The sequence below is a fragment of the Chiloscyllium punctatum genome, chromosome 5 (genome assembly GCF_047496795.1).
Source record: "Chiloscyllium punctatum isolate Juve2018m chromosome 5, sChiPun1.3, whole genome shotgun sequence".
In the NCBI taxonomy this organism is placed as follows: domain Eukaryota; kingdom Metazoa; phylum Chordata; class Chondrichthyes; order Orectolobiformes; family Hemiscylliidae; genus Chiloscyllium; species Chiloscyllium punctatum.
Window position 1 is genome coordinate 118,659,768 of NC_092743.1, and position 23,660 is coordinate 118,683,427.

The window sequence follows — 23,660 nt, forward strand, 5'->3', positions numbered from 1 at the left end:
GGAAGCTGGCACAAACGCGCTCCTACTAAACAAACGCTGTTTTAAAAGAGATCTGGTAACGGGGGCAGCTGTACATCACACAACTCGCCTTGCCTCTTCTCCCGGACAAAGGCCCCACTATTTGGTGTAGAACAAGATGTCTTTGAAAAACAACAGTGGCGGCGTTTAGCTGCTTCAACAGCTGAGATCCTCCACAGCTCAAACAACATACACAAAAGGCAGGGAGAGTCCACGTGCTGTTTAAAAGAGCGAGAGAGAGAAAAAAAATAGTTTTGCGGAACAACGTGGCAAGTTTTTGTTTTTTAATTAACAAAGTGTGATTTCAAACAAAAATCAGAAACAAAACTCATCCGCTCTTAATTGTGAAACATGATCCAGTGAGACACAGGCAGACACGCTTTAGATTGACAACCTGAACAGGTGGGATCAGTCTGAGGTTCCTTCAGGAAGCCAGTTGCCAGGAAGGAATCCTCTTCACCGTTAAGAACAACCATGTCGAAGAGCATTAACCTGAAGTTGTCCCAGGTATGTCTAATGTGGTGCCGCGGGCTTTTCGAGGAGTAATATTTGCTCTTGAATCAGTCTGTTGCGGATCTGGAGTTGACTTGCTGGAAAAAAAAGCACTATGTAGCCCTCGCACAATTGTCTCGGAGCATTATATGCTCAAGCGTTGAAGTGAAAGATTTACCAATGTGTCAGCTAATCATCATTCTTTTCTTTGATATATCTATAACTAAAACAAATCTTATTTGCAGATCATTTCAGTGTTGACATTCATAGCCGGGGTAAATGTTTGCCAAGGATTTAGCTTGCGCCGCGTGCAAAGATCAGGAGGCACAAGCAATCGTGAAGGTACTTTGTTTTTCATTGTTTTTCTATAGTCTCCGTTACAAAGTCTAGAAAAAATATTATATTGGATGGAGGCTGTAACTGTGATCGGGTGCTAACGCAGTTCGTGCTTTTTTATAAGTGCCCAATACAAGGTTATACACTCCTTGTCTTCTTCCAACATTTTAAATTGACACAAATGCACCCGACCTTTAAACTATGCATCAGGTTGCAGATGGGGGGAAAACCCAGTCTTCTGATGGTTGCTGCTCACTTTGCCCGAACACATTGCACATTTTCCTGCTCCTCACAGGCAAGCTAGTACAACAGCCTCTAATTTGACATTAAATGAGGCGGAGACATCGACCATATAATTACAAGGAAATTCGCACTTCAAGGTCCACGTTAACACATGCCAGAAAAGTCACATTGCTTGTTAAACAATGATAACCTCAATGTTAATTATTGTCCAGTTTACACCTACAACCACGATAGTTTTGACCATGTTACTGAACAATTCAATGGGAAGTTTCAGTGACTATAGCACTGCAATGGAACTGCGTACTGTTTGAATACTGAAAAGTCTCCATTCACTGGAAAAGTTTATTTGTCAATTGAGACATTTAACAAATTGAATGTAATTTACAATTTCACTAAACTGGGTTTATTAAATTGAAGTTTAACTGCTATTATCAATAATATGTCCATAAATGGACTCAGAATGTAGTTAGCTGTATGGTATAGTATGGACACTGAGCATAGTGCTTATTTCCAATATAACTTTTTCTCAGTGAGCAGGCTGGGGCATTAAAGTAACTTTCTCTGCATTATTTCTGAATACTCCAGTGAAGAACAACATAGCCCTGTTGTATATGTGTGCCATGGAAGAGCTACAACACCAACTGTAATGCTGAAGAAATTACAATTTTGGAAATGTGTTAATGTACCTAGCATTGAGACACAGACCATAGTTTAATTCTGCAACCAACATTTTAGAATTTTAAGAATTCTAATTTTGGAAATATTTAATTTGAGCTGTTGAAAACTTAAATGTTCCAGGATTACACCATATCCAGAATTTTCAATTGGCTACTGAATTTGTAGTTAGCAGGTTTGCATATTAAATATTGTATTTTTTATGGCAAGAAGTTCAACTTCAGAATAGACTACTTTGGTTGCTATTAATGAGAAAGTTTCTTATATCCATCAAGATGTGTGTAGACTAATATAACATTTACCTTTATGTTTTGCATTAATCACATAACCAACACCTTTCTGTGTTTCATCTTTTAAATGGTGCAGCTGTGCACTGTAATTTACATATTACTCAATCCCTAACTTTAAATGATTTGAGGGTTTTTTTGACATTATGTACAAATTTAGAATGATTAATAATATTGTAAGTTCCTGATCAAAGTAATTATTTTGTATGAAAACGTATTTGTTTACTTGAGGAACGGGTACTTTGAATTAAAAACTGAAATACCTTGAATATGAAAATTGATGAAAAGCTGTTAAAGTCAGTGTATGATAATAGTGTTCATGTTCATTAATCAATTTATAGCCAAATTACCTGTATTAACTAGAAAGGAACCGACAAGATATCTGGTTTTCACTTTGAAATCTAAAGCAAATATCGAAATTATCAGTTTAAAGAGACTTTAATAAGTAACTGGAATTATGATTTGTTTTGCATGAAAATAGAAACAGTTTGTGTATAAACATTTACTAATTAAATTGAATATGAAATTTTGATAATATGTTCTTCATAAATTCTAAAACAAATCAAACACATTAGCGGGGAAATATTTTTGAGAAATAATGAGAAAGTTCTGTATTCTTGCACAGATGAAAACAGTGAAACAGTTAAATGAAGTAACATTTACTGTTGTGGTTTTACTGGTAATCAGATCATTACTCAATCAATTCTCAAGGCATTGCATCACCATGTTAATCATTCATTAGAAAAGTCATCATCAGAACTTCGTGGCCATTGATGTTTACCATAATCTCCATGACTGGAAATATTGGAAATTCAATATAACTGACTTTAATTTATACTAAGGGTTAGAAAAATATTGGAACTATTAAGTAGTAATAATATTCTCTATTCAGGTGTTAGAAAAGCTGAAGATTAATTTGGTTAGTTTGCCATGCTATCTGAGGCTCTTGAAGTGATAATTCCTACATCACTGCGATTTTAATTTATTTCATTAATGTCACAAATGTACTGAATATTAATAGCTATGTAGTTTAAACTAACTGGATAAATACAGAAAGTGTTTTCATACATTTTTGTATAAATCAATACATTTATGATAATTTCTATAATTCTGATGTAGAAATTAAATGGCAAAGATATTGCACCACAGCTGTACTTTTGCAATTTTAGTGTCAATATAATGCAGAAGTTTCAAAAAAGACACAGGAAGCAGCAAATTATTCATAGACTTTGTGCTAATTATTTATGTGTTCAGGGCTCAAAAGTGCCTAAAACTCATACTTTATTGTTTTAAAACAACTAGTATGCTGTCATAAAATAATTGATTGAAGTTTCCTTAAACAGACCAGCTGCTCTGCCTCTACATTCTGTGGTGTGTTATGATATACTGTGCCTCTTTTAGAGAATTGAAATTGGAAGCAATATTGCCAGTTTTGTTCAAGTAGTTACTTTGTTATTGTGGAGGGGAAGTATAACTTTCTATTTATTCCAGAAGAATGGATCTTTAAAGAAAATATTCTCTCCCTTCAACACTTTAAGTACCTTTGAGGCAAAACAACTTTTTGAATGAACCCACATCATGAGTTACTTGAGATCTCCTTGGATGGACATATTGTCTTGTTTAGATAATATTCTTTTGATCAAAATCATTTTTTGCTCTTGCACTCTGGCTACATTTTACTTTCCTAACATCTGTGAAATTAGGTAATGCATCACCCAAAAATTTTATGATGACTGTCTCTGGCCCCTTATCTTGCTCTCAACTTGCCACTTCATTTTAGTTACCATCAAAAATGTTGGGATAGATAGTGCAATTGAATAATGTACCAGTTAGAATTTTAAACTTGTGCATAATCGATGTCTTTCAATCAGATAACTGTTCAAATATCATAGCAAGAGATAACATCGTTAATTAGAATGCAAGCTTGACAGTTGTTGATAGTATATGGATAATGCTTTTATTGTTGAAGAATTACATTCATAACAACCTTCTGGATTATTTTACTTTCCAGAGTGTGCTACTCCTAAGTATCCTTTATGTTTTTCTTTTACACAGTTGTTTCAGATTCAGCCCGAGCTTCTACTTCTGGGTCATGCAGGGGCAGATGTTTTGAACTGCAAGAGGCAACTCCACCCAATTGCCGTTGTGACAATTTGTGTAAAAGTTATAACAGCTGCTGTTCAGATTTTGATCAACTTTGTTTGAAGACAGGTACGAAATAGAGAGTTAAACATACTTTTGATATATGTTCAGAATTATTATGTCTTTGAAGGTAGTTAGCCTCTCAATATTCTTTCTTCCATGTCTTTATGACTTCATTTCGATTTGCCATGTATAATCTCTGGCTGAGAGGATGCCCTAAAGTAACTGAGAATTGCAAACATGCCCCCTGTCAATTCTTTGAGCAATAACACAGTTTAACCAACTCACCATTTCCACCTATTCCCAAAAAACTCAAAATATTTGATCCAAGTTTAAAAGATAGTTTTGATTTCAACACTGGCTCTAGATATCCAAAGGAAAACTTATTGTTCTGTGTATTTTTATTTTCATCTCAATTTCAGTGATTTTCTTTTTATTTTTCTATTTTCTTCCTTCTTTAGGTTATTTATCCCGTGCCCATCCTCGATCAAGAGGGCAAGCAGGTGAGTTAGTGAGATTCAAAATATTTAAAGCTTATATAATGCTGGTATACTGTGATATATTATATGTGAACCAATTTCTGAATAAATGAGGCTATTTAAAAATGGCTCAATTGAAGAGACATTATTTTTAGCAATTGTGTCTTGGCTTTCCAATTAGGTAATGGTTGATCAGGTCAAACTCTAACACATCCACTTAAGCTTGTCTGCCCTCTTCAGGTGAACAAAGTTAAAAATCACACAGCGCTAGGTTATCGTCCAACAGGTTTATTTGGAAGTACAAGCTTTCAGAGCACTGCTCCTTCAGATGATCTGGTGTTGTGTGATTTTTAACTTTGTCCACTCAAGTCTAACACTGGCACCTCCACATCATGGCTGTTCAGGTGAGTTTAGTAAATTGTTGTGTGAGACACTATGTAAAAAAATATGTAAATCACCCTCTAATTTCAGGAAAAAATAGCATTAGAACAAGTCCTGTGTGCAGCCAGTTAATTGATCCTAACTCTGCAAAAGCTTCTGCACCAGATTATAGTGCCTTTTTTGGCTACTGGTAAAAGTGAAGTTGCCATTGCCTTACCAGATTATAGGGCTGCTCTCTCATTAGGGAAAGACAACCGGTGGTGATTTAACCTGAGGATCACCACACCTCCAGTGAAGGGAAGAGGTTGAGGAGGAGAATCCTTCATAGTAACGTCAGCTGGTGCAGGAATTAAATTCATGCTGTTGGCATCACTCCACATCACAAACCAATAATCCGCCTAACTGAGCTAACTGATCACTGCCTGCTGGAAGGTGTCTGTTTATGAGCATTATTGAATGGAAGAGTTTTAAAATGAAACAATTATGGGAGTCCAATAAATGACGTAGTTGTTAACTTCCAATGAGCAGTTCAGAAATTTGTAGGGATCCCTATCATTGGAAATGACCTGTTCTGTTTGGGAGAGTTTTGCTACTTCTCAAAAGAAACCCTTGTCACATTGATGTCGGCATGGGAAAAGTTATCAAACAATCTCATCACCAAGTTTGTATTTTGGTAAGTGGTATTTGAGAAAGCGAAAGCATCTCTGATGTTTTGAACAAAATATAATTGCTGGTTTGCAACATTGAGATTTTAGTATACTTAGGAGTTCTGGTACTAATGTGTTAAGTTAATGTGATAGGTTATGAGTCTGTGTGAGAAGTTCAGAAAATAGAAAATATCTGAGGTTAGAGTTTGGCTGACCTTGTCTTGTTTGGAAAGCAGATTCAGAAATCTACCCCTGATGGGAGGTGGGTAAAGCTTCTGATTTTGGTGAAGGGAAGGGATTAATTGGCGAGGGGTTGGATGTTACTGGCTGGAAATATCGGAATGAAGGTGGATCACCAGAGAAATGGGCCAAACTCCGGCATGTGAATGGCTTAAAAAAAAGAAGCATCTAAGTCTTTACAGTGGGCAGATGGATAGTTAGAACCAGAGAAATGCTACCAATTAGAGTCATAGAGTTATAGAGATGTACAGCATGGAAACAGACCCTTCGGTCCAACCTGTCCATGCCGACCAGATAACCCAACCCAATCTAGTCCCACCTGCCAGCATCTGGCCCATATCCCTCCAAACCCTTCCTATTCATATACCCATCCAACTGCCTCTTAAATGTAGCAATTGTACCAGCCTCCACCAGTTCCTCTGGCAGCTTATTCCATACACATACCGCCCTCTGCATGAAAAAGTTGCCCCATACAAGCTACAAAATGACACGACCCTCTCACTAGTATGCTTATATACAGATAAAGAAGGACACCATTTTGACTGGGACAACACGTCCATCCTAGGACAAGCCAAACAGAGACACGCACGATAATACCTAGAAGCATGGTATCCCAACCAGCGCCGCATTGTCCCAAGGCCAAGGCTGAGGGAGCGCCGCACTGTCAAAAGATCAGTGCTGAGGGAGTGCCGCACTGTCAGAAGGTCAGTGCTGAGGGAATGCCGCACTTTCTGAAGGTCAGTGCTTAAGGAGCACTGTACTGTCAGAGGGTCAGTGCTGAGGGAGCGCCGCACTATTTATCCAAAGGTTTTTTTTATTGTGGAACAGGTTTTGGGTAAAACTTTAATCTTATCCAATCAAATAAACTATTTTACTACACTGCCAACACTGTTCTGGATAGGCTGAAGATTAAGCTTTACACACCTCTAAAGAACCTATAATGTTTCTTGTGTGGTATCTTATTACAGAGTCAAAATTTGGACAGCAAAATCCTTCCAGATTGCTGTTGAATGCTTCCTGATGGGTACCTCAGGAGGTCTCCAATTTAGCCTGACTACATTTTTCACATATAGACCCTGGGCAGCAGATCATTTAATCTTGTTTTGTTCAGGTATAGTTTATGTTACGGAAGTAATGGTTGGAGATACGTTTGTATTTTTAATTATGTATTTTATATTTGTTTTGGTTAATTCATTGGAGTTACAATTTTTTCTGGACATCAACAATTGGTGAATGACTGGCAATACTGTACTTTTTAAAATTCTTTAATTCTAGCAATGAGGAATAAATAAATTACTTTAAAGCCAGTAATAACTTCTTTTGTTCTTAAGTTTTATAGCAATCTACCCAATACATTTGCTATAATATATGTATTATATATTTGTTTCACTGTCTATCAGTTTTATACTTCCAGACAGTAGGTGGGCACGGAATTCAGTGCAATACTCATTATGTACATTGGTGAAACTATTAATTAATTGTGTCAATAACTTTACAAGATGTCTATAAAGTACTGAATATTCTAGTTTTCAATGCTTTCATTTCTGTGACTATTGAATAACTTTACAGTAATTTGTTGGAGGCTTCCAAAATGCAACTAGGCAGATTGAAATTGGAAAAGTTAATCAAAATTTAACTTGCTATATTCTCAGTGACATACCTGATTATCTGTCAGGAATCTCTGTTCACGTGAGCATCTTGTCTCATTCTCTCAATACTGTAATGCTCTCCATCTCTCATCTGCTTCAGTCAAAATGACACTTCCTCTGGTTACTCACATGCTTTTTTTTTGCTGGATCACTTAGAGAGCTGTTGTAATTTATCATGACTTTAACGTTAGCACTGTGGCAGTGGTAAATGGACTACCAAGGAATGCACATCTTTTCATCATTAAGATGAAAATCTGGCCCTCATTTGTGGAATTGAATTCTGCCACTAACTGCACTATTACTGAGACAATAATATGTGTGTGGATGTAGGGAGAAGAACTTCTTCCATCCGAAATGAAATTAAAATCCAGGCTGACTGAAGGAGAGAGAGTGCATTGCTTTCTCACTCCAGAAACATTTTCATTGGTGATACTACTTGAGAGATGGATAACTTGCTGGTTCCAGTCCTCCTCTTCACCCCTATCTGTTAAAACTCCATTCTGCCTTGAGCTCATTCCTTGCTCCCTCTTTTCCTTACATATATCTCTTTACACTTTTCTCCAGTCTTTCTCACTGTTCCTCTCTCTTCAACTTATTCTTCCTGATTACCTCTCTCCAGTTATTCTCCTTTCTTCACCTGCTGTTCCTCCTCTGGCAGTGTCCAAGTGATTCCCCCATTGTGGTTCTGCTTTATTTTGAATACAATAATAATCTTTAATGCTTGAGCATCTGTTAGTCGAGAAATTTACTGATATCAGTGAACTATTAAGATAAATACTTTTGTCAAATACCAATACAGTGATCTGTTTTACACAAACATACTATGTTAAAGACTTTTGAGATATGTCATTAATAAATGTAAATGGTGATACAAGATGGGCAAACTGAAGGTAATTTGCAAAACACAAGGACTCAAATACCTCAGGAAAAACTAATTTACGACATATTTTAGGTCGAGCATGGGAGTGCAACAAAGACCGTTGTGGGGAAGCACGAAATGAAGAATATGTTTGCCAGTGTTCTGAAGATTGCATGAATAGAGGAGATTGCTGCTCCAACTACCTAGTTGCATGTAAAGGTAATTTCAGACTATTCCATAATTCCCCTTCTGATATGCAAAGCCCAAGTCTTTTAAGACTGCAAACGTGATGGAAATCTCATTTCATGGGAGCACTGATTTGAGAAGACATCAGTGCATCCGAATTACTGATCATAACTTTTAATGAACAAAAGATTCAAACACTATGATCAGGACCAAGTCTCAGAAACCTTACTATATAATATGTTCCATCTTGGAGTTGACAAAAGTGGAGGAGGTTGAAGACCTGAATTGAGTAGACAATGTAAGTGTTTTCATTTATTAATGGCAACGTCAATAATTTTTAATCTTTGAAGTTTCTGAAAGAAACCTTTTATTGGCCCATATTTCCTGATGGTTAGATTGCAACTTCGAACTACATCGCAGAAATGACTGCCTACACCATCTCAAGTCCACCTACACCCCCAGAACCTGATCTAAATCCCCATCTCCCCCTGGAAAATCCAGCCCAACATTGTTAAAATTAGGTTAAAATGAGAATGGAAGATTTTTGGGATGGGGTTGGTGTGCAAAGTTTAACCTGTGTTCTGTAAACATCAGTAAATCTCAACAAGTTACTCTTTTGAGAAACTGAGATATCTGTAGTTGAAATTGTAGTGCTGTCAACCTTCTTTACTGAACACATTTTTAGTACTTCTAACACTGGGAGTTACACTGTAAGGTTTTACTGCAATTATCTGTTCTTTGGTCAGGTTTCTTGTCCATAACAATATTACATGTTTGAGTTTGAGTAGAATATGTCTGGTATATTCTATAGAACATATATTGAATATGTTCTAAAACTTCTCCAAAATTTTATTTAAATCTTAAGTTTTAGCAGATTTTTGAATGTTTCTGTCTTAAAATTAAAAACATGAACGCTAATTTTCAGATATGCTCTTTATACATGTAGGTTATGTTTTTCTATTTAGAACTCATCAAATCAAAGATTAGATTTTGTTTCATACTTTAATGTATGCTAGTCCCACAGTCTAATTACATGATAAACCTTGATACCAGGTGAAACACATTGGTTGAATGAAGAATGTGAAGATTTGAAGACACCAGATTGTCCAGCAGGGTATGTATAAACTAACATCCATCTGAGTCCTGCAATAATTGATAATGTTTTTCCTGTGGCAGTTATATGTGTAGTGCTGATTTTATTTTTAAAAGAAGACTTTAGCAGAAAGTTAGATTTTTAATCATAATGATCAGTTTGAACAGCTATATATCTGATCAGCAGCATAATTGACTGTTCCCCAGTTTGTAATAGATTTGACAGTATGCGCTGAGGTATTTTAATCGTGATCCTCATTAAAATTAGAACTGATGGTAGCACAAGTTGTTGAATCTCCTGTAACCAGGCAGTGTTCCATTTATGAGAATTCACCAATCGTATGGTGGTGTTTCCATTTAAGATGCACGCTCTCTGATTTCGGTGCAAATTGTGTCCAGAATTGCTCCTGTTTTGACAAGTTATGCACCCCCCCCCCCCCCAAGTTTCAACTTCAACTATTTTCCAGGAGTGCAGGTTCATAGCTCCTTGAAAGTGGAGTCGCAGGTAGATAGGATAGTGAAGAAGGCGTTTGGTATGCTTTCCTTTATTGGTCAGAGAATTGAGTACAGGAGTTAGGAGGTCATGTTGCGGCTGTACAGGATATTTGTTAGGCCACTGTTGGAATATTGCGTGCAATTCTGGTCTCCTTCCTATCGGAAAGATGTTGTGAAACTTGAAAGGGTTCAGAAAAGATTTACAAGGATGTTGCCAGGTTTGGAGGATTTTAGCTATAGGGAGAGGCTGAACAGGCTGGGGCTGTTTTCCCTGGAGCATCGGAGGCTGAGGGGTGACCTTATAGAGGTTTACAAAATTATGAGGGGCATGGATAGGGTAAATAGGCAAAGTCTTTTCCCTGGGGTTGGGGAGTCCAGAACTAGAGGGCATAAGTTTAGAATGACAGGGGAAAGATATAAAAGAGACCTAAGGGGCAACATTTTCACACACAGTGTGCTACGTGTATGGAATGAGCTGCTAGATGAAGTGGTGGAGGCTGGTACAATTGTAACATTTAAGAGGCATTTGGATGGGTATATGATTGGGAAGGGTTTGGAGGGATATGGGACAGGTGCTGGCAGGTGGGACTAGATTGGGTTGGGATATCTGGTTGGCATGGACGGGTTGGACCGAAGGGTCTGTTTCCATGCTGTACATCTCTGACTCTATGATATTAAGAATGTACAAAACATTTTTAGATTGATGGTACAGCTATAAAACTCCTTAAAAATTTCATTTTGAAGAAAATTGTAGAAAACCTTTCAAACTGTACCAATTCAAACCATAGTAACTGGAATCCAGTTTATTGTTTGGAACTACCTTGAAGGTATGCAAGCTAACATGATTGAGAAACTCTTGATGGTAAAAGAAATGTATCTGGCATCGTGGCCTTGTTCTGGGTGAGTCAGGTTTCTAGCACTGTGTTCTTGAAACTCATGCAAAAGGTTGTGAAAATTGGTGTTGCATTGAGTGCAATTTGTGCTTAAGATTTAGTGATCCTTTGCATTGAATATGCTTATATTGGGTCCATTGTACTGACAAAAAGCAGCACAAGTGGGCAGAAACTCCAGGCCATTGTGTTTAAGATGCTGGTGAGAAGACCACACATTGGATGTTTGTGAAACATTGGTTAGGCCCTTGCCTATTGTTGTATTGCATTAATTTTGGCCATCAGACTGTGGGACAAAAGCCAAAGCCTGAGATGGGATGCGGAAAAAGGTGAAGAAGGATATCAGAAGTGAGCATCAGAAACATAAACTGAAATTCTCATCAACGCAGATAAATTGGAGAGAAGAATTTGATAGAGGCATTCAAAATTATGAAAGATTTTATAGAGAAAATAAGAAAAACAAACTCTCTCCATGGCAGAAAGGTTGTTAACCATAGCATAGAGATTTAACGTGACTAATAGGATCAGAGGAAACATGAGAAGAACAAGTTATTTGTAACCTGGAAGTCACTAACTGAAAAGGCGGTGGAAATTAGTTCAATGCCATGTCTGAGAAGGGAATTTGATAAATACTTGAAAGGTAAATCAATTACGGGGCTTCTGGACAAATTGAATAGCTCTGCCAAGGCAAGATGGGCTGATGGACCTCATGTGTTGCATTATCTTATTATTCTGTGATAACAGTGACTGGTTACCATATGTGGAAATACGTCTGCTTCTCTCAAAGGATGGCAAAGCATTTTTGTCAAAACTTTGTACACAAACAAGCAGGTAAGCTATGTGGAGAAGTAAAGTATTAAAACTTTGTGTGGGTGAGATGTGCATGAAGGAAATGATAAGATACCCTCAATTCAGTATGAAGCTAATTTTTGTTTCATAAATGCAATTGAGTTAATAGCAATGCACGTTTCATTGGTTGATTATTTCATACCAGAAAAGAGTTTGTGGTTGCCCACACAATGAGTGCAACACGTTTCCTCATGTTAACTCATACAACAGAACCCCTGCTGATTCTCATGAGTAATGTAACCACATTGAATCACCTGATTTATTGCTATGACAAGACAGATCAATCCAAATAATCATTAATAGTGATGATCAGGTAAGTTGAATTCAACTGTTTTTGTGTATATTTTTATAGCTGTATACGTTTGACGTATGCAGAAGAAGTGCTCATGTATAATTGATTAATACAGAGTGTCACTGAATGTAATAAGCACGTGATCAGCGTGGACTTTGTTATGAACCCCTTGCTTTAACACTTATGCATTTCACATTTTAGCTTCACCCGTCCACCACTGATCATTTTCTCTGTGGATGGATTTCGAGCTTCATATATGAAGAAAGGAGGCAAGGTCATGCCCAACATTGAAAAGCTAAGTAAGGCTATTTCTAGAAAAGCTTCCATTGCAATGAGTTTTGGCTAATCTTTGTGCCGACTGAAAGATGGATTTGATGTAGTCTCTAAGAGCATAGATGGAAACAAATTCAGGTTGAGTGACTGTAGTTAAAAGTTTTGCTTCGATGATTCTGAGCAGCTTGTTTTTGAGTGGTCATATACATTTCGCTGTATCCATTCAGAAACTCAGTGGTGTGCATATGTGATTATCTTAGTTTTTAAGGTGATATTTGTAAATGATTTGCAATTGGCATCTATGGTGCATTCATATATGAAATGCACATTAATTCTATGAACAACTGTCACATACCAATGACAGATCTGAAACTAACATGAACAGAAATTGCTGGAGAAACGCAGCATGTCTGGCAGCATCTGTGGAGAAACATGTTTGGAAGAAGAGCCACTGGATGTGAAATATTAATTCTGCTTTCTCTCTACAGATGCTGCCAGACCTGCTGAGTTTCTCCAGCATTTTAGATTAGATTACCTACAGTGTGGAAACTGGACCGTTGGCCCAACAAGTCCACACCGACCCTCCGAAGAGTAACCCGCCCAAACCCATTTCCCTCTGACTAATGCACCTAACACTATGGGCAATTTAGCATGGTCAATTCACCTGACCTGCACATCTTTCTGATTGTGGGAGGAAATCAGAGCACCCGGAGGAAACCCACACAGACACGGGGAGAATGTGCAAACTCCACACAGACAATTGCCTGAGGCTGGAATCGAACATGGGTCCCTGGCGCTGTGAGGCAGCAGTGCTAAGCACTGAGCCACCACACCACCCTATAGTCTTTGTGTATCACATACCTATGTTTTAAACAATTTTTGATTTGAAATACTATGACCCAATGATTCCCCATAAGCATATTACTAAATGTTGAATATTTGAAATATTAAATTGTCAAACATTACTTTCTTTTCATGCAAATTCTGAACATAAATGCATTTTTATGTTGAAGTTATTCTCTAACTTAACTCAAATATAATATTGTCACAAGAAACAGTGGTGTTAACATGTCTGATTATTCTTTCAAAGTAAAAATAAACATGAGAAATAAACATATTCCACTTTGGTGGACTGAGAGATTTGGTTCTCTAAAGTGTGAGCCTGAATTCTTCTAATTCTGAAACTGCTTCTTTTGATATTATTTGTTTCTTTATTTCAGGCAAATCCTTGAGATAATTCTTTCTAAGCAGAAATAAGATTTAAATTAGCAGTCAACAGACCATAATGCTTCAGGTCATTCAAACTGCCTAAAAACCTGCAATTAATGAATTCTGACTTGATTCGGACTGACTCCAGCACCATGAATGGTGCATTTTAAAAAGTGGGATGCACTCCAAATTTAGTAAATCAGCTCCATTTATGCTATAGTGCTCTGTAAATTCAAATCACTTTTAATGGTGATGTATCTATGTATGGCAAAGTACTTTAAAGTGTAATGTTTATCTGACCCTCTTTCACCAACCCTATCCTTTAAATGGTTCACCATTGAAAAGGAATCAGCAGTTGAAATACCCACAGTCTGAGACAGTTGATTTGAGGATGTCTAATTAAACTTGTTTCACTGACAGTGCAACACAAATATCTTTACTGAACACATTGGGCAGGCAGCATTATATACTGCACCTTTATAGGGTGCATATCAAAATAACCTATCGGCAAAGACAAACTTTGTAGGAAACAATCTCAGAACATGGGCATCTTTTACTTTGGAAACACTCTCCCTCACACCAACAGTTCACCTCCCACTTTCAATTTACTTCAAGGGAGTATCTCTCTGCTTCAAAGAGGATGTTTCAGCAGATAATTCATTTTCAAACTTTATACCATGAGAGAAAAAGGGGAAGATATTGCTCTGATAGCAGTTTATCTTCCAAATTGTCCAGTAGAATCCAGCTATTTTCTGTGGAAAGTAATTAGAGTTTCCAAGTAGGAAGGAATTAATCTCTTTAGATAAATGTGTTTTCTGTCTTTATTTTCAGTTTTGTTTAATTTACACAAAGTAATACAACATTCATAAGTAAAGTCAAACAAATCTGTGGTTTGAATCAAGCCCTGTACTTCTTGAAAACCTAAAAAATACAAGCTTTTGGAGAAAATAGGTTTCACTGTTTCTACTGTGACAGCATAAAAGCCTTTTGTATTTTGTTTGTTACAAAAGAGATTCTCTAAAAGTAACTGTCTTATTTTGACTATCAATAGCATTTGGAGAATTTGAGTTGCTGTGCAGATACAATGGAATAGATTCTGATTTAGTGCAATAGCATAAAATGGCTGATGGTGAATTGGCAGCCTGTTCGACATCTCTATTGACATCAATAGAAATAAAAAACAGGAAAGGTGCAAAGTGAGTTGCTGATTTCTTCTTGCCATCCAAGGCCCCAGACACTCCTTCCAAATGAAACAGCAATTTACTTGTACATCTTTCAGTTTAGTACACTATTCACTGCTCACAATGTGGTCTCTTCTACATTTTGAAGGCAAAATGTAGACCAAGTGACCACTTTGAGAAACTCCATCTCATTTCATAACCATGACCCTGAGCTCCCTGTCAATTTTTAATTCAACTCTCCATCTTGCTTCCATTCTGACCTTTCTGTCCTTGGCCTGAGTCATTAAATCTTTTATTAATTCATCTCTCATGACCTCCATCTTGACACTGACAGTCCGTTTTGTTAGTACTTCTCCCTTGTATTGGCTTTAAAGCATTTCAATTTTTCTGCAGTTCTGATGAAAAGTCATCAACCTGAAATGGTCACTTGGTTTCTCTGCACAGATGCTGTCTGACCTGTAAGGACATTTCCAGTATTTGTTTTAGTTTTTACTTCAGATTGCCATCATTTATGTGTTTTTTTTATTTACTCTGATCCCTATCGCCAGTTCTAGAAAGTTGCACAAAGTTAAAATCTACTCCAGAAGGTTTTATTGGTATGTTCCTTGTATTAACACAGTATAATACTATGTTGCGTATACACTTTGTCCCTGATTTTGTACTGTTGCAAGGTTTTGTGCTTGATACAGAACTACCAACCTATATTCTGATGAATTGCAGATGTACATTTGAAGTGACGCTACACATCTTGCCTTCATCAAAATCTGATCAACCATTGTGCAATGATTGAAAAATAAATGCAGATGCTGAGCATTTTCAAATGTAAATGCATTTCTTTTAATGCAAGTTGATAATTTCAGAGAACTATACACTAAACCCATGTGATATATTTTGTCATGATTTACAGAACACCACATATTCATTTTGCTTCCCTGTAGTGATCAGTGGCATAGTGTCAATATTGTAACACACATTTTTGCAGATGGTAACAACCTTCTTTGTATTTAGGATCGTGTGGAACTCATGCCCCCTACATGAGACCAGTTTATCCGACAAAAACCTTCCCTAATATGTACACCCTTGCTACTGTAAGTGTTACATTTTGTGAAAGTGGCAACATGCATTTTAACAGTGGTCAAATTTCTGGCAAATTATTGAATTTGAGATATTGAGATTTTGGATTCTTGAATTCAAATTGAATATATTTTGATATTAGTGTGTATTTTGATATAATTTAAACTGTTCTTTTCATTTTGTGAACGAAGTGGTGGTGATTCACATGCTAGTCCTTTAGATGGATGTGCTGCATGGTGTGGTGTTGTGCTATGTTGATTTGGAAAACCTCAAGTATATTTCCCTGTTTCTCTCAAATTGGCCAATATCAGAGGCAGTAAATAAAAGTCTTCAATTCATTCAAGTGTTCCAAAGAAGGGGAGAGGAAAAACAGAATTCATTTGCTGAAATTCACCCATACACCAAAAAAAAGACAAGAAGTCCATGCATGAAAAGCTAACCTGTGTTTTTTCTTTTTAGCTGCTGACAAACCTGTTTCCAGCATTTTATATTTTTTCTTTCTGGTCTGATTGCTGCTTGTAGACCCTGCTGAAAGTTCATATGTGAACTTCTGGTGAGGATGGATAAGGCTTATTTGTGATGACTTGTACGTTAAATAGCTCATGTACGGGGTACCATCATACTGGAGATTTGGTGGCACATGAGGGCACGAGACTGCACAATGCTGTCAGTCCCCTCAGGAAGATAATTTTTAGAAAAAAACTATTAATAATGGAGGCTTTCAGAATAGTAATGTGCAGGTTATTTTCTTTTAAATGACACATATGACTGTACTGAGCTTAAATGAGGGCTGCAAACTAATTGGGCTTTAGAATTTAAAAAAACTTTATTGGTAATCGTGTGCAGTCTTTTTTCTTCTTTTTGCTTTTTTGTTAAGTGCCATGTTCATGACCCTGATTTAAACTAATTTCATGATAAACAAGCCTTAATGTACAAAATAGTAGCAACCCTGTCTGCATAGGAAAAGGAAATATATGGGATTCATTAATGGCAATAGTGTTTTTGTTAATGCTGTGTCAATACCTTTTTCCCCCTCTTTTAAAATTTCAGTACATTTTATGTGCAGTATGGAGTCCAGGTTTTGAAATTAGTGAATAAACAATACATTGGAAGCTGAAATAAGAGGAAAAAAAATGTTGGAGTATTAAACTCATTTAAACTGTTATTTTTTCTTTCCAAGCAAACACAAATGTTAGTTTTCCTGCTCTTTCCTATTACATAAATAATGTAGAAGTACAGCTTTGAATTGCAGTTCTAATTTTTGGTCTTAGATGTGTATTTTCCCTAGTGAAATTACTCAGTGTGAAAAGGTTGTGTAAATTCTAACGAGTAAAACCCACATCTAATCAATTTGCTTTGGTTTCCTCGTACAAAGGGACTTTATCCTGAATCACATGGAATTGTTGGCAACTTGATGCATGACCCTGTGTTTGATGCCAATTTCAGCCTTCGAGGTAGAGAAAAGTTGAATCCTCGATGGTGGGGAGGGCAGCCGGTAAGTTCTGAGGATTGGTGAGTGAAAGCAGGGCAGTTTGTCTTGTAACTGGAGTCCACTCTTACCTCTCAGTGAGAAATGTTTCATTAACATGTTATAAACAACTTAAAGAAAAGAAAATAAAGGTAGCAGGATTTTGTTTTACCTGTACTCAGTGAAATATTGAAGCCACAAGTTTAAATCAACTGATTTATTATACTCTGTTTAAATACTTAATTTATTTTTTAAATTGTTCTTTCATGGTCAGTGAGTGGTAGTCCTTAATTGCCTTTGAGAAGATGGTAGTGGGACACCTTTTTGAATGATTGCAGTCCATTTGATATAAGTACATTTGCAGTTCTCTAAAGATGGGAGTTCCAGGATTTTGATCTAGTGACAGTGAAAGAATGACTATGGCTCAGTGATTAGCACTGCTGCTTCACAGTGCCAGGGACCTGGGTTTGAGTCCACCCTAGGGCAACTGTCTGTGTGGAGTTCGCACATTCTCCCTGTGTCTGCATGGGTTTCTGCCAGGTACTCTGGTTTCCACCCATCTTCTAAAGATATGTAGGTTAGGTAGAATGGCCAAGGGAAATTGTCTGTAGTGTCCAGGGATGTGCAGGATCGGTGGATTAACCATGGGAAGTGCAGGGTTACGGGGATAGTGCTAGGGCTTGGTTTAGATGGAATGCTCTTTGGACAGTCTAGACTTGATGGGCTGAATGCCCTCATTCTGCACTGTAGTGATTCTGTGACTGTATAGTTCTAAGTTTGGGTGGCGTGTGACTGGAGGGCAGCTTCCAGGTGGGAGTGTACCCAAATACATGTTGCCCATGTCCTTCAATGTGATGAAGTTGCATGTTTGGAAGGTGCTGTCAAAGGAGCTTTGTTGAGTTGCTACAGTGCACCTTAATACACATTGCTGATACTGTGTGTCAGTAGGTGGAGGGAGTGAATGTTGGGAATGGGAATATGAGCAAAGTAGACTGCTTTGCTTTGCCTGAGATGATGTTGACCTTTTTTTTGTATGTCACTGGAACTATACTCATTCAAGCCAGTGGAGAGTATTCCATCACACTGCTGACAAAGTCCTTGCTGTATGACTCTCTGACTTGTGTGTTATGGATGTTGACCTGCCGAACTGTGCTTGCAGCCACGATTTTTAATATGGCTGATCTAGTTTCTGGTTTACAGTACCCCCCAGGATGTTCATAGTGGGGAGTTCAATGATAGCAATGCCATTGAATACTAAGGGGTGATGGTTAGATTCTCTCTTGTTGAAGATGGTCAGCTTCTGTATCTGACAAATCATGAATGGTGCAATCATCTATGCACAACCTCGCTTCTGACCCTGTGATGGGGTGGGGGAGGGGAGAGAAGCGGGGTGCATGATTGATGGAGCAGCTGAAAACATTTGAACCTTGAACAGCACTCCGAGGAACTGCTTGATCTTTATGCATTGATAGTACTCACTGTCTGAGACAACAAGCCTATGGGTCTCCAGCTCCATTCAAAGTTTCAGTGGAATCTCGCTGACACATTAATGCTACTCTGTCAAAGATCTTTTTATTTAGATGAGAGATTGAACCGAGGCTTCAGTTATCCACTTCATGGATGTCACAGTCCCTCAGGAACAATACAGAGAAAATCAGGGCATATTTCCTGGTGCTCTTGGCAACAATTATCCCTTAACCAATATCATGAAAGAAAGACAGACTGTTAAACCATTAATCTTGTTATTTGTGCAACATTGTTGTTTGTGAACTGGCTGCCATGTTTCCTACATTTCAGAATTACTCAGCTGTCTGTACAAACCTCAGTTATGAAAAGCATCATATGTACAAGTTCTTTCTGGAAAGGAATTCCATAATTTTAATACATTCTGTTTGCATGCGTGCATATATTCCAGATCAGGAGACATTTTCATACATGATTTATGTAATCACTGCACTTCCTGATTGCATGGTGCTTGTAAGAGGAAGGATTGAAAGCATACACTTTCTGCGCTGGGAATAGTGTGAGTTGAAGGGACGGGAGGGAACGAACATTAAAGCAGCTGCTACGGCTTTGGTCATTAGTTGGGGGTAAGTTAGATTTGAACTCAGTGGGAGGGGAACTTTGACTGAGGTGTCATTCCTCGTAACCTGTGGGTGAACTGCAGTTTTGAGAGCATACTTGGCGATTTGTGGGTCTCCAAGAATGGACTGCAGACTTTGTGGTATTTCCACAGCTGCAGGCAGAGGTCAGATATTACGTGACATGTCTGATATTTTGGGGGTGGGATCTGTATTTTGCCAGAGATGCAAGTGCATGTGCAGGTCAGTGTGAGTGACCTTTCTTTCTCACTGGGAAAGGACTGAGCTTATTGTCCATACCATGAAAATTGTCAGGTTGCCAGAACTCTTGCTGTCAGTGTCCAGAATGGCTGGATGTGGGGACATGAGCAAAATATGAGTCGAAAAGTATGGCACTAGAAGAGCACAGCTGGTCAGGCAACATCCAAGGAGCAAGAGAGTCGACTGCTGTTTTAAGGCTACGTGTAGAATTTACACCAGTTTAGAACATCTATTCTTGTTGTAATTGACTGGGGAGGATGGTTGACTGGGGAAGATGGATCTATCCTCTTAACTATAGCCTGGGAATAGTTGAAATGCCAGCAGAGAGTAGGGCTGTTGTCAAGAGCAGCATTGATTATTTAACTCAGATATACCCTGAAAGACAATGGACTGAACTTTCCTGATTCTCAGCATAAGATCAACTGCTGAAGACAGACCAAGCTTGAGATGACTAAGAATTGGTATTATAGGAGCCTGTCCTTCTCCAAGCCAATAGTAATTGAGATTTGTCCACAGAAGACCATGCACATTGTAGCACTGGTCACCATTTCCTATTGGCAGTCATTAAAGCCACTTCTTCTCCTCTGGCAGTTTTCTGTGGAAAGTAGCTGTCCACTATCCATCTTGGGTTACTCATGACTACTATTAAAAGGTATAGTCAATTCCTGAATAATGATGCTCTGGAGCAAAGGGTTTCATCTCCTTCATGCGATTTCCCTAGGTGCAGGGTATCATTGATCACACCTTTGTGAACATCAAGGAAGTCATTGTTTAGCCAGTGAGAGCCATCAACAGGAAGGAATTCCACTACCTAAATGGCCAAGTGGTCTGTGACAACAAGAACTTCCTCCTTCCTACTGTGACAGTCCAGATCACTGTAGCTCTCCATGCCCCTCCTCACATCTAGGGGATGAGGGAGATTAGACCATAAGATATTGGAGCAGACTAGGTCATTTGGCCCATTAAATTTGCTCTGCCGTTAGATCATTTGAAGAGATGGCTACTTTTCCGTTCTGAGATGAAGGCACAGTGGTGCAATAATCAAAGGTATCTGTTCACTTGGACAGATACCAAGAGGGTTAATGGGTTTCAGAAGATTAATATTAGGTGCCCAGACTGGTTCCCTGGAGTACATCCCACAAGGGCCGAAGACATTGTAACGATTTACTGCTCTCTGTTAAACATGGCCATCCAGAGAAAGTGAGGCTCCGAAATGAAACAGCTTATCAGAGGAAGGTGAAGAAGAGGAGCAAGAGGAAAATCTAGAAGGCAGAGATGGTCTGGCTGGAGAAGTAGCCAAGCTTGACAGGGGGCTTGAGGATGTATTTAACATGTTGTTAGGCATTTTATTGGAGTTCCTTTAATAGTATAGTCTGGAACTCCCTTTTCTGAGAGAGCACTTCCACTGAAGATGGATCTTGCAACTCCCTGACCTTTATTGCTACTGAAGACTCGATATACTGAAGACATGAAATTTTACTGCCACTGTTCATAGACCCTTGCAGCCTTTATAATTTCTTCCTGCTTCTCCTATACAACAATAATAAAAGGATGCTCACCCATCAGACTTCATGTGATGGTGTTTACACGGTGCTTCAAAAATGTGCAAACCTTCAAGTGAAAAAGACTAAGTGATCAACTCTGTGGTCTGTCCATTTTGGTGCCCAATTTTAACCACTTCCACATGGTAGAGCTTTTCCAGCCTTGAATGAGGTGGTGCCAGTTTGCTCACTGATCTCTGGTTGCAGTTGAAGTGCACGTGGCAGCCGTCCTTGTGATACAGGTGCTAGTGGGGGCATCTTCAGAAGCTACTATATTGCTGTTATTACAGAGGTAGCCTCTACCACTGGACCCTTACTGAGAGGTATTCCTTATGTCAGAGGGACCAAGAAGGCCATTGATATCTATGTTCCATCAGTGCCCCTGACTGGTAAAGGCCATATAGTGAAACTTGCGTCCTGAATGTCAGTATGCAATTCTTACTGCAGACATTACTTGGAATAGTGATAGTGAATGTGTAGATCTAATTGTTTTGATCTTCCTGCATGTGGGAGATGCAAGAAGAGATCTTGGGATGTCTTAGAGAGCAGGACCTACTCTGTATGTATTGAGACTTCCTAATACAGCATGTTGCATTCATCACTTCAGTTCCCAATTCATTTGCTGCTGGTTGGCTGCCCAATGTGCCCCTGATGCAATTAGCCATATATCCCTGTGAACGTCATGGTCTTTGCTACAACTTCGCACCGATTGGGACTTGGAAATCCTGTCCCTGGGAGACATTAGCTTAATGTCTAGAAATTCGAGTCATTATATTGTCTGCCTTAGTGACTGTGGGCGATAAATATTGAGGAGGGCATGAAGAAGTCATGGCGTTTTCTTCCATTGGTCCCATGGTAATCACCTGAATAGCACACACCAGTTTCATATTTTATCACAAAGACAGCTTCCCTGATAGCGTTGCCTTTCCTTAGTACTGCACTCTACCATGAACCTGAAATTAAAATACAATGGAGGAGAAAGGTTTAATACAGTCCCAGTGAGGAGCAACAAGGATGTAATAAAAGCAAGAAATGACTAATTAGATGGAAGCAAACAGAGACTCAAATTCCTAATAAACAAAAAGCAAATTCACCCATGCCTTTGTGGTCACAGCACAGAACATTGGTTTCATATACACAGGAGATTTAGAGTAAAGTAGAAACACGAAAGTGGAAGCGTGAACCTTACTGAGAAGGCAGTAATTCAGCTCAGTAGTATTGATAGCATTGTTGTTACAGTTTGAGTATTTGGAAAATTATGAGATGATTTCTGGTTTAAAGATTTGCTGTTATTTGGTCTTACAAACTTATTAATAAGTGACAAGGTACACGTAGTCACAAAGCTGGCATGAAATGGGTAATGGGGCAATGTAAGTGATTGTGGTTTATGGTTCAAAGTTTGTGTTATTCTGGATTACCAGATGTGATGAGAGTGACTGTCTTTGACATCAAGGCAACATTTGACCAACTATTGCACCAAACAGTCATAGTAAAATTGAAGGCACTGAGAATCTCTCCATTGCTTGGAGTCATACTTGGCACAAAGGAAGATGGTTTTGGTTATTGGAGATTATTATGCAGGAGGTCTTCAGGTTAGTGACCAAGACCCACCCATCTTCAGATGCTTCCCTCCATTATATGGTGAGAATTGGGGACATTTACCAATGGTTGTATCACATTCAGTGGTAAATGCAGCTCCTCAGATATTGAAGCAATTTAGAAACAGCAAGACCTGGACAACATTGAGATTTGGGCTGATAACTGGAAGGAATATTAGTGCCCACACAGTCAAAGGCTCCAACAAAGCAAGACTACAACCATCTCCCTGTGGAATTACCACTGCTACATTCTCCCACTTTAAACTTTGGGGAGTTACCATTAATCAGAATCTGAACTGGGCTAGCTGTGTGAATACTTTGGTTTCTAGAGCAAGTGAAAGGAATTTTGCGTGAGTAACTGATCTTCTGATGTCCCACTGCCTGTCTATCATCGACAAGGCACAAGTCAGCAGTGTGATGGAATACCCTTCACTTGCTTGAATGGGTGGAGCTCAAACAATAATCAAGAAGCTTACACCATCCAGGAAAATTCAAGCTGCTTGAATGGCACTTGTCTGTACCTTCACGATTCACTTCTTTCACCGCTAGTGCTTAGTGGCAGATACAAGATGCACTGCAACCTATTTGGAGACCACCTTCCAAACCTATGCCCTCTAACACCGAGGCATACAAGCACTAGCTACATGGAAGTCTGCAAGTTCTTTTCTCAACCATACACTATTCTGGCTTGGAAGATTATTGCCATTCCCTCACTGTTGTTG

The 23,660-nt window shown here is 38.4% G+C and overlaps 1 protein-coding gene across 1 annotated transcript in view; it reads left to right on the plus strand.

Annotated features, from left to right (window-relative positions):
- Positions 1–23,660, plus strand: part of enpp2 (ectonucleotide pyrophosphatase/phosphodiesterase 2) — a 99,788-nt gene continuing 76,128 nt past the window's right edge. Inside the window, exons 1-9 of the mRNA XM_072571208.1 lie at positions 1–525; positions 756–852; positions 4,107–4,262; positions 4,655–4,696; positions 8,542–8,667; positions 9,688–9,748; positions 12,454–12,551; positions 15,924–16,003; positions 17,365–17,484. Coding sequence (XP_072427309.1) covers positions 493–525; positions 756–852; positions 4,107–4,262; positions 4,655–4,696; positions 8,542–8,667; positions 9,688–9,748; positions 12,454–12,551; positions 15,924–16,003; positions 17,365–17,484 — 813 coding nt within the window. The 5' untranslated portion in view covers positions 1–492. The remainder of the gene's footprint in view (positions 526–755; positions 853–4,106; positions 4,263–4,654; positions 4,697–8,541; positions 8,668–9,687; positions 9,749–12,453; positions 12,552–15,923; positions 16,004–17,364; positions 17,485–23,660) is intronic.